Source organism: Octodon degus, unplaced genomic scaffold, assembly GCF_000260255.1.
Source record: "Octodon degus isolate 3935 unplaced genomic scaffold, OctDeg1.0 scaffold00211, whole genome shotgun sequence".
In the NCBI taxonomy this organism is placed as follows: Eukaryota; Metazoa; Chordata; class Mammalia; order Rodentia; family Octodontidae; genus Octodon; species Octodon degus.
In genome coordinates this window covers 1,170,820-1,182,507 of record NW_004524787.1, presented here as the reverse complement: position 1 = coordinate 1,182,507, position 11,688 = coordinate 1,170,820, and the positions used below count along the sequence as shown (strand labels likewise).

Here is an 11,688-nt window from a genome sequence, read left to right as displayed (position 1 = left end):
TGAGTTCTTTGGTGAGGACATGGAATGTCTACATACAAAGGTAAACTTAGACTGTTTTGACAAGTATATCTAAAATAAATTATAATTACCACTAATGCTTGCCAGGGGTTTTATTAAGTGGTTTGATTTATTTTCTCATGTTTATCACAGATCTTTGATAAAGAAGAAGTTATTCCTATATTTCACCTAAGCAGACAAAGTAAAATGGTATAAATTGCCTAAGTCCATACAGTAAGAGTGGGGGAATTCTAAATCCTGTGTTTAATGTTCACATATCATTTTCTGGTTTGGGTTGCTTCAAAACTAAATGCAGGTAACATTGCACACAAGCACTTTCTGGCAAGACTAAAACTCCACCCATTTCTCTGGCTAGGAGCCCAGCAGGTGATGACAAACAAGCTCCTTGGGAATTGTGGGTACTAGACTTGCAGAACAAAAGATTTTTAAACACACCTTTGCTCAGTCTGTTCACCTTTGTGAGAAACTTATGCAATCCTCAAGCTCCAAGACCCTGAGGAATCCAGGAAACTATGGCACCTCTGTTCATTGTCAGATTCCGGTTGCTGTTCTTGAGGATAATAGGCTTTCTCATAGGCTTAATAGGAGAAGCTGTTCGTGCTTTGGAAGGCAACAAATTTGACTCAAAGAGCATTGGACCAGTGACTGAACCTTTGCTTTTGCTTTCTGGGGTACAACTCGCCAAAATGATTCGACAGAGGAAGGTGAGCATACAAGAAAAGTTGATTCTGAAGACAGTGGAAGGGACACATCTTTCAGTGGGCAATTTCCATTGTTTATTGGAGGGGAAGGTGGTAATATGTTTAGATTGATTTTTTCTGCTTATGTGACAAAGGACAGGTAATTATTTGGGATGAAAGGAGACTTCTGGAAGTTCTAGTGTGTGTCCTCATATACAGGGCATTTGAATTGGATATCAGTTGGATTGTTTTGATGCCCAAAATAGTGCGTCAGTATATTTGTTCAGTTTGTGCTTAAAAAATTGTGCAAACCTCAGTCAGGAACAGGTTTTCAAACTAATTAAAGTTTTTTCCTCATTTCCTTCTCTTTTCCTTTCCTTTCCAGATATCCCTGATGTTTTGTGGCCAGGGATTTTCTTTTTCATTTAAATGAACACATGGAAGAATAAGAATTAGAATTCAATTGATCTAGAATAACATTTATTTGGGTTTCAAATTATTAAGTGCATAATAAATGTGAAATATTGAAAGGAAAATGTTGAGAAAGATAGTCCCTTTCACCAGTCTTTTGAAGGGTAATACAAAAGCTGCAGGAAGGAAATGATGTAAAATGATTTAGACAAATACGCAGAAATTTGTAGAGATTCTGAATTTAAAGATTTAAGTCCCTAAAAGTGTTGGTCTCTAGAGTTCTACTGGCTTTACTATTGTCTATTTCTGCCATATGTATTGTGTATTTTCTAGAGATCTTGGGCTATAGTCTAGTAGTCTTTGTTTATTCACCTCTTGACTTTATTTCTTCACTTGTTTTTCTCATTGAATTGTTCCTACAATCTATAATGTTACAAGGTAAAGCGTAGATATGCAATACGTGCTGAGTATCTGAGCATGAATTTCCAAGTGCATGAAAGAATAATTGTTTTTGAACACTTAGTTACTGTTTGATAATTCCACAACATTTCTTATTCATATATTTCTTCTCAACCACTTTCCACTCATGTGGTTTATAGTGGAAAGATAATAGATTCTGAATTTTGGATGCTTTTTATAGCTAGGTAGTCATGCATAAGCTTTGGCATACAATTACAAATAACACATGTTTATCTGGCACATAGTAAGTTGTGGCCTAGTTATTAGAAGGAATGAACTCTGGAGCCAGACTCCTTTGGTTGTGTGTAATCTTGAAAATATTGCTTATACTTATATGACAGTTGTGCTATTAAAATGGACTTGATTCTAGGATCTATTGAATCTACTTTATGGATTTATTGTAAAGATGAAATGAGTGCATATGTAAAACTCTTCAGACAAAACTTGTGATAGTTGTGCTTATATTACTATCATCAGGTTTTGGGAAATGATGACAATTATTAATATACTTATGCTTGTCACTAATAAGATACTATTTAAATATACTTTATATAAAAGTGTTCTGAGAGGGAGAAGTGAAGAGAGTACAGTGTTCTATATATACTAGCTTTCTTTCAGTTTCTGTTATATTTAAGAGGCTGTCTAACTTATCTTTTATCTTTTCTTCCTTTCTCTAGAGAAATTATTCTCAAATGAAAATTTTGGAAAGGTTTTGGGGAACTTTTTATTGTCACAATTGGATAAGGATCAGGGACACTGTAGAACGTCCTCAAAATCACAGGATAGCCCTCTCCATAACAAAATATTGTCTGGATCAAGTTGTCAGTAGTGCCAAGGTTGAGAAATACTGCTCTATAGCACTATTTTAGAAAGCTGGATTTTTTCTGGTATGACGGTTAAGGCATAAGAGAAAACCACTGTGCAATAAAATTATGATTTCTTCTACTCCTTGTGGAAGACTGGATTGGTCCCTGTTGAAACGGGTCAAATCTTTGGTCACAGGCTCCACAGTCACAGCCTTTGAAACCTTTAGAAGGAAAGGAGAATGCTTTGTGGATCAATTTTTATGTGTGTCTCTGTGTGGCACTTTATAAGTTATTAGTTCTTAAAATCAATACTTTTAATGGAAACAACTTGACCAAAAATCTGTCACGGAATTTTGAGACCCGTTAAACAAAGTTTAATTAGAACAAAAGGTAAAATGGTTAATATATGCATAGATTTCATTTTTTGAATAGAATAAAAAATAATCAAAAGCATTAGAAACTATACAGTATTACACTAAGCAAAATTATAGGAATTCAACGATGGTTATTATATTGCATACTGTTGCCATCAAATTAGTTGATCGGATTGCCAGATATTAGCATGCAAAATTCTTCAAAAATTATTTAAGAAAACTAAAAAGGGGAAGGAAAAATTTTAAGCATTTACCACTCCTTTCAAAAGAAAGAAATCAACAGTACAATTATCCATACTACTCTCTCCTCTCTGTCTCTGTCTCTGTCGCTGTCTCTGTACCTTTTCCCTTCCTTTCTTTCTTTTCTACTGTCTCTCATTCTAGTTCTTTCCTTTTGAAGAGGTTCTTTCCCTTTCACAGTATCTAGTGTGAAAATGATTACTTTTCCTGCCTTTTGTTCTCTCTGTGTTATCTGTTTATAATACATGTCGCTGAGAAAAAGCTGGGAACAGTAGCTGATGCTCGAGGGTGTTAGTATTCAGGAGTACAAAGGCACTCTTTTTATGATTATTAGAATTTTATTTATAATTGTCATTTAATGACTGTACATGTTTATGGGGCATGTCGTGAAAGGGCAGAGGAAGATGGCAGAAATTAGTCAATGTCTCCCAAGTTACAGTTTGATAGGAAGATTAAGTGAGAGTGTCATATTGCATGATTGGGTTAATATAACTTGTAATAATCTATGCAGTTTTATTTTTAGATTTTTACAAAAATGCTTGCTCTTGATATATAAAGTTGTATTTAATGAAGACATTAAAAAATTATTATCTAATTTTAAGTATTGCAAATATATTCTCTCCTTTAGTCTGACTAAATGAATACAAAGAATAATTAATCAGCATGAAATTAATCTATAGGAATTTATATATAAATAGTTCAAGAATTATGTTAGCTGGCAAAAATTATAACAGATCCATAATATAATTATTCCATTTATGAAGGAAGGAAAATAAACAAGGAGAAAGAGACAGAGAGAGATAGAGAAAGACAGAGAGAGAGGAGAGAAATTTTTACTTTTCATTTATGCCTAACTGTAGTAAATGATTTTTCTAACCATATACATTTGCTTTTAATTTTTTGTGACAGTAGAGTTCAGTGAAAAAATTAAGCACATATATACAGATTCAGTTGTATGATCTTAATTTCCATGACCTAAGTGACACACGATGGCCTTTGTTTATAATACAGGGACATTAATATATTTCTAGGAGCATTTAATTGAATTATATATATATATGTATTAATATATACATATATATATGTATATATATATGTTTTGACAATTAGGTATTGTATTATTTATTTTTTAATTTAAGAATGCAAAATAGTGATAGAAACAAAAAAAATTAGAAATGATACAAAATTTCACAAGACAAAGTAATAAGAATTCAACAATTGTTGTTGTATTACATGATGCTACCTTCAAGTTAGTTGTTCAGATTACCAGATATAAATTTTGGTTAAATGACACTTTTTGTGTGTTATCTCCAATTAAATCTGTTTTATCCATATACTTTCTCCAACCTGTTATGGCAGTAGGGCGAGATTTGAAGAATTATGGAGTGGTGTATATTGGTGAGATGGCTGGATTCTATATCTGAGCTGAACAATTCAGGTTCTTTACATCGGAACTGTGACTGCATCACACTAGAATCTAGTATTATGGGGATTGAAATCCTTGCGTAAGGATGCATTTCCAAAAATCTGTTAATTACTATTAAGTGCAAAATTCTAAAGGGCAAATTGTAATTAGCCCAAGATAAAAAGTCTATAGTGTTTTGTTTTAATACTTACAATCTATCATGTATCTATCATTATCTCTTTATGTTTACCTATTAGTCTCATTGGTTATATGGAAGACTGTTTGTGAACTAGTAGAAACTTTGAAATTGCATTTTATATAGAGTTACTAGTACTATTGGATTATGATGAATTATCCAGTTAACTTAGCCTGTTTCTAAAACCTTTAAATTTTTTTTTACTTTGTTAAAGATGTGCTCTTGTCTTTGTTTTTGATTTATGAATATGGAAAATGTTTTCTCTGTCTTTACATGTTTATTTTTCATGGATAAAAAACTTTATATATGATATATAATATATGTATATATATTATATATTATATATTGGCTGTATATTAAACTCTTGGATACACCTTTTTTCAACTACTTTTATATCGACTTTGGAGAGACCCATATGGGCTATTCCTGTGCTTGCAATTCACATCAAATTATTTTCATACTCCTGTTGGAGTTTACTCTTTATACATTCACTTACTTTTGAGAACAAAATGATACATTATTTATTTTTTTCTGTATTTTAGGGAAGGGTCTATAGGGTGTTCAGTGTCTCACTACTAGATTCCACTCATAGTGATTCTCCTGTTTACAGCCTCCCATGTTTGGGGATTACAGTTGTGAGCCACCACGCCCAGTCTCAATTGCTGTCTCAGAGTGCCCCAGGGACAGGGTCAGCATGGCAAGCCTGGGGATCAAAACTCCGGCCCCTGATATATTACTTATATAACACCTTTTTGCCATTTAATCTTATTTTTTCTTACACTGATCAGTATTTTACAGAAAAAAAGAATAATCACTTAATGTTAAACTAAAATTGTCTCTTCAGAATTCTGTTTTTTCAAAAACATTTTAAAGAGCACAAATTACAATTAAAATAGAAAAAATAAAAGCGGTACAGAATTTCAGTTAGAAAGCAATATGAATTTCACAGTATTTGTTATAAGACATAGTGTTGCCTTCCAATCAGTTATACATATCACCGGATATATGCATGTAAAATTGAAGAAAATAAAAGAGAAACAAGTATATGAGAAATTAATAAGAGACAATGCAAAAACAATTGAAAAAGGGAGGTGAAGCAAATGAAAGCATTAACTGCTTATTTTTTGTAAAGGCTTAAAATGTACTTTAATAAGTTGATGCTGTATTACTGCTCCATTTCTCAGAAAAATACCAAATTTAATGTATAAGGGAAAAATCAAACATGGTACATCAATAAAAAAATGTGCAGCATAAGTACATAAGATGGGCAAGACTAAAAGCTACTTTCAGACCTTCAGCATATAGCAATCCTATTCCCAAGATTGTACTAGGCCTATCAAGAAAAGCTGTGAACAGCAACATCATAAACACAAAAAACGTCCTATCTGGGATGTCCTTACCCAAGGAAAACATGGAGGCAAGTTAACACAAGATTCTTTGGAAGATATACTAAAATGAAAATCTCTATGAGAAAATGTCTTTAATACATGAAAGGGTAATATATGGGATATAACAGAACCGTACATAGGCTGTCTGTGGCCTATGTGGACATTTGCCTGAATTCTCATCTGGGAGCAAATGGAGTAATGGGGCTAAGGTCACTGAGAGATGTTTGGGTTTTTTGTGGTATATGTGGCAGTGTCTCTGGGAGTGAGGGGTGTGGAAAGCAAATAAAACACGATGGACAAAAAATGCTCAAGATCAATGGGACACTAAGGAAACATTTTGTCATGTTTCCCCCCAGCCTTCAACAATTCATTATATTTCAAATTTTAGGAATGTGTCACACAGGACCATTTAAACAAACCACACAGAATTTGTTAAATATCACCCCTCCCTTGCCCTCTGCCCCCAGCATACTCCCTTAGAGTAGTACAGGCAGGGAAGACCTAACTATTGGGAGGAATCCCTAACACTTTCTTAAGGTAGAATTCTGACTACTACAAAAGAGTTCCTTCATTTAAGAATTTCAGGAAACTAGACACCAACTTTATTAGTAGCGGTGACATTTGTTTGGAGCAAATTCAGCTCCAGGAGTTGAAAGTAGGAGGGGTTCCACCAATTGCCCAAATGCCTTCCATTGTAGCAGCTTTGCCAAACCGTTCAATTGGTGGTGTCAGTTCCAAGGTTCCATCAGTCATCATAGTGGAAGAGCTGGGGCACCAGCTGGTACCAGAGCAGGAGGCATGACACCTCTGTTATTTATGTCCATAGCACCTCCCATAGTCATCTGGCTCATCACTATCTCTTATTCTCGCTCATCAGGGAAGGTTCCCTTGAATCCTTCCTGCTGTCACCTCAAAAGCTCCTCTTGTTGCTGCAGCATTGCTTCACTCTGCCTACAATCCTTTCCTGCCTGACCTCCAGTCTCTTTCGTTTTTGGATTTCTTGGCTATGCAGCTCTTCCGTTCTCCGAAGGTCTTGGCGGCTCATCAAATCCTGAATCAGTATAATCTTGTGCTAGTGGCGAGCAGCCTCCATATCCATCTCCAGCTGCTCACGGGCTTCCTTGATGTTGCGGTCCACTTGATCCTGCTGCTGCTTCTCCATCTCAGTAAACCCCTTCCAGCACATGGCATATTCATACTCAAAGGAGCCAGGCTGTGCAAATCGAGGTGGCTGTTCTCGCTCCTTGTGAAATTCCTGGTTCTTTATAACAAGATTTTCTGAAAGTCCTTCTTCACCATCTAACTTGTCCATACAGTCCACAGTCACAGGCCAAGGAAATGTGGTTAGTAGGAAAGACCCTTCACTGCATGTGTCTGGAGATTTCTGAACAGCTGGCATCCCCTAGCACTCAAAAATGCGTTTTCCTGAGGGTCTTCCCCAATCATCCAACAATGACAATAGGCTTTTCCACCTGACTAAACACAGAAAAAGACTTCTTCCAGTAGTTCATTAGACATGTACTGAGGAAGGTTTCGGACTGTAAGGGATGCACTATGGTAGGCAAAGCGCACGTGCAGTTGTTTTCCACGAAGAGGCATATTATCCAACTCACTTTGGCCAGGGTTCATGTTTCCAAGTGGATAAATTCAAAGTCATTATCCTTGTGAGTAAAAACTTCTTCTACTTTCCAATATTTCTCAAATACTTTCCTTATTTCCTCCTCAGTAATATCAGGGGGAAGATTGCCTTCAAAGAGGTGGCTACAGTGGGTAAATGTCTTCGCTCCTGGTTTCCTAAATTTTTTCAGGTCAATAGTCAAACCTTCATTTGGGCTACTGGCCTTTTGCCCATTTGTAAGTACTTGTGGTGTCAAAGGTGGCTGCTGCTGTTGTAGGTGATGCTGATGATTCTTCTTTAGAGGATGGCTCTGCTTCTCCAAGTTAAAGGTCTTATTGCTCTGCCTTTTTATACCCTCAACTTGATTGCCTCCTTCACCTATACCAGAAGTTCTCTCCATAGAGTCTGTTTCTTGCCATAGACCAGCAGAAATACACAGTACAGTTGTCCAAAATATCCTGCTTAAGTACATACATAATTCTCTTTCCCCCGACTCCCTTTCCTGTCCTTCTTCTCAATTCAGTAACTCTTTTCTTTTGAATAAGTTAATTCCCTTTTCCCAATATCTATTGTACTCTTCAGATTCCATTTTTCTTTCAGGTTCTCACACTAAACAGACAGTATGATGTTTGCACATGTGAGTCTGATTTATTTCACTTAGGAGTATGTTCCCTACTTTCATCATTTACTAAGAAAAGATTCAAGTTTGTCCTGTTTTGTAGCTGAATAATACTTCATTGTGTAAAATTCCACTTTTTTATTGATTCTTCACTTGAACATCTGTGTTGTTTCCAGGATGTAGCTATGACAAATTGTGCTGCTTTAAACATAGGTGCAAATATATCACTGTGGTATGAGGATTTCAGTTCTTCAATAAAAATACCAAGGAGTGGAATAGCTGGATTGAAAGAGTGCTCCAACCTATCCTATAAAGAATGGTTGGTTCTTCCTATCCAGGACCATGGAACACTTTTCTATTTTCTCAAATACTCTTTCATCTCTTCTCTTAGAGTATCATAACTTTATCTGTATGAAATTATTACATCCTTTGTGAGATTGATTTCTAAGTATTTAATTTATTTGAATGTTTTTGTGAAAGATGTGGTTTCCCTAATTCCTCTCTCTTCACCATGATTTCTACTATGTTTGTACCACATTGTGCTCCCAACAGCAGTGGAGAAGGGTTTCTTTTTCTTCACAATCTCTTTATCAGTTTTATGGCTGATTCCTTGATATTAGCCATTTTTTCTGTGGTGAGATGGAATTTCAGTGTTGTTTTAATCTTCATTTCTTGAAGGATCAATGACGTTGAACAGTTTTTCATACATTTGCTTGCCATTTGTATTTCTTTCTCTGAGAAGTGTATATTCATCTCAGGTGACCAGTTCTGAATTGGGTTTTTGAATTTGGGGAGGCTTGATTTGTTAAATTCCTTATATATTCTTGACAGAAGGCCTTTTTTAGAGGAACAGTCAGTTATACTTTTTCCAACTCTGTGCTTTTTCTTTTTACTCTGTTGGAGATTTGCTTTGAAGTGAAGAATCTTTCAAAATGATAAGTTCCCTGTCGTTGATTCTTTCAAGTATTTCCTTGGCAGTTTGTTTTTGTTCGTGAACTCTATACCTACCCCTATGTCTTTAAGATTTCTATTTCCATTTTCCTCCAGAAGATTTAGTGTTTCTGTTTTAATATTTAAATCTGTGATTCATTTTGACTGTAGCTTTGTGCATGGTGAAAACTATGGGTCTAATTTTAGCCTTCAACATGTGGAAAGCTAGTTTTTCTGGCACCATTTATTTAAAAAACTTATCTTTCTTTTTTGTTTACTTTTGTCAGAGATGGGTATTTCATTGCCATTTAAATATTGCAGGTGCGTGAATTCAGCAAAATAATCCAAGACACTTCAGTGGTCCATAACAGTAGTGGGTTATCTGTAGGACTGGCAATGTCAGAAATTGTTGACTTGAGCCCTTTACAGCTCAGCATATTAATATGCCTTTACTTTTCATATCTGGTTATTATACTTTTCTGCTGGGTGGTAAAGACCAAGATAGAGCAAGACCTATATAACAAGAAATGTAACTTTTGGATCTGACAAGGTCAGTCGAATTCCCTAAGGATTTACCCTGAAACCCTGATATGCAGTTAAATAGATCCCTTGTCAGTGTCAGCCATGTGGATGCGTCGTGGCCATTTCTTGACCAATTTTCTCTCTGTGAAAGCCTGCATCTTGTACTATGTATAAACACTACAAAGACAACAATACTCAATGTATTAATTAGTGAAACTGTCCTATTTATTGGTTTTGAAACTGTCTCATTGCTATTTGTTTCTCAATAAAATTAAGCAAAAAAGAAGAAGAAAAATGTTATCTTTCTTCTAGTGAGAATGTGTGGCTCATTTATCAAAGATAAGATGGCCAAGTGCATTTCCACTTTTATCTGCATCTTCTATTCTGTTAATTGGTACTCAAGTCTGTCTCCATGCCATTACCATGCTGATTTAATCACATGAGCTTTACAGTATAATTTCAAGTCATAGATTGTAATATCTCCTGCCTATCCTTTGTTTCTCAGGATTGAGTTTGACTTTTGGGTCTCTTGTGTCTCTAGTAAATATAAGTAAAATTTTCTCTAGCTCTGTGATGTGTATTAATGCCATTTTAACTGAGGTTGTATTGAACCTGTGCAAAAATTTTTGAGTATCTTCATTTTCACAATGTTCATACTTCCTATCAAGGAGCATGGAATATTGTTCTCATATCCTTTTCAATCTCTTTTCTTAGAGTATCATAATTTTACTTGTATAAATATTTTACATCATTTGTGGGATTGATTTCTAAGTATTTCATTTATTTGGGTGTTATAGTGAAAGACATGGTTTCCCTAATTTCTCCCTCAGTGTGTTCATTTTTTGTATAGAAAAATGGTACCGAGTTATGGGTGTTGAATTTGTATCCTGCTATGTTGCTGAATTTGGTGATTAAATATACAGGACTGTATTTTTAATAATTCTATTGAGAAACAAATAGCAATGAGACAGTTTCAAAACTGATCAGTAGGACAGTTTCAATAATAAATGCATTGCACTTTTTTATCACAGTAATTATTCATTGTACCAAATGCAGACATGACATCCTGTTCACAAACACTATTAGAAAAAATCTTCTCATTCATTTAATTAAGAGAATGTAGCTGTATATCTGTCCTAACTATCTTGAATATACACATACAAAATGGTCATTCATATGTATCCCCTATTTTTGTTTAGTTTTGTCAGAGAAGGTTATTCCATTGTCATTTAAATATTGTAGGTGCGTGAATTCAGCAAAATACTCCAATATAGTCCAGTAGTCCATAATAGTAGTGGGTCACCACAGCACAGTCAATGTCAGAAGTTAATGACCTGAGCCCTTTACAGCACAGAATACAAACATGGCATCACCCCTTTTACCTTGTTTTTATACATTTCTGCTGGATGGTTAAGACCAAGATAAAGCAAGACTTATATAACAATAAATGTAATTTTTGTATCTCATGAGGTCAGTCAAGTCCCGTCAGGATTTATCCTGAAACCTTGTCCCACACTTTGTATATTTTTTGTCACTGTCAGACATGTGGATGAATCACAGCCATTGCTTGAATAATTTACTTTTTGTGAAAGCCTGAGAGGATAATTTTTCTCCATGTGACTCTCCTTAGGCACACTCTACATCATTGATCACATTCTTTTGTGGCCCCATAATCTCCTTGATCAGAAAATTTGGGACACAACTGAGATACATGATGTTACGGTATAGGTTCTCTTATGTCCTTAATCTTCATTGATGTTGAAAGGCTAGGGCCAAAATGTTGGCTGATCTTGCAGCCCTTCTTTTACTCTAACTTTTGGTCTGCAAACTTACATTATCAACACTCCAGAAGAGACATTTATTATTACCCTAAAACATATGCAGTTGGATTTAACCTATCTGTCTAAATATCAAACATCTTAGGCATAACATGGAACAGGCATTTTTCATCAAGTATTGACATATTAAACATTAAGTTTGTAGAGAATATGAAGAAAAAAATTTAAAAAATAATAAATGTTT

At 34.9% G+C, this 11,688-nt stretch overlaps 1 protein-coding gene across 1 annotated transcript in view; it reads left to right on the top strand.

Annotated features, from left to right (window-relative positions):
* Positions 1-478: 478 nt before the first annotated feature.
* Faah2 (fatty acid amide hydrolase 2) overlaps positions 479-11,688 on the top strand; it is a 296,926-nt gene continuing 285,716 nt past the window's right edge. Inside the window, exons 1-3 of the mRNA XM_004644818.2 lie at positions 479-722; positions 6,555-6,758; positions 6,990-7,204. Of these exons, the coding sequence (XP_004644875.1) occupies positions 531-722; positions 6,555-6,758; positions 6,990-7,204 (611 nt within the window). The 5' untranslated portion in view covers positions 479-530. The remainder of the gene's footprint in view (positions 723-6,554; positions 6,759-6,989; positions 7,205-11,688) is intronic.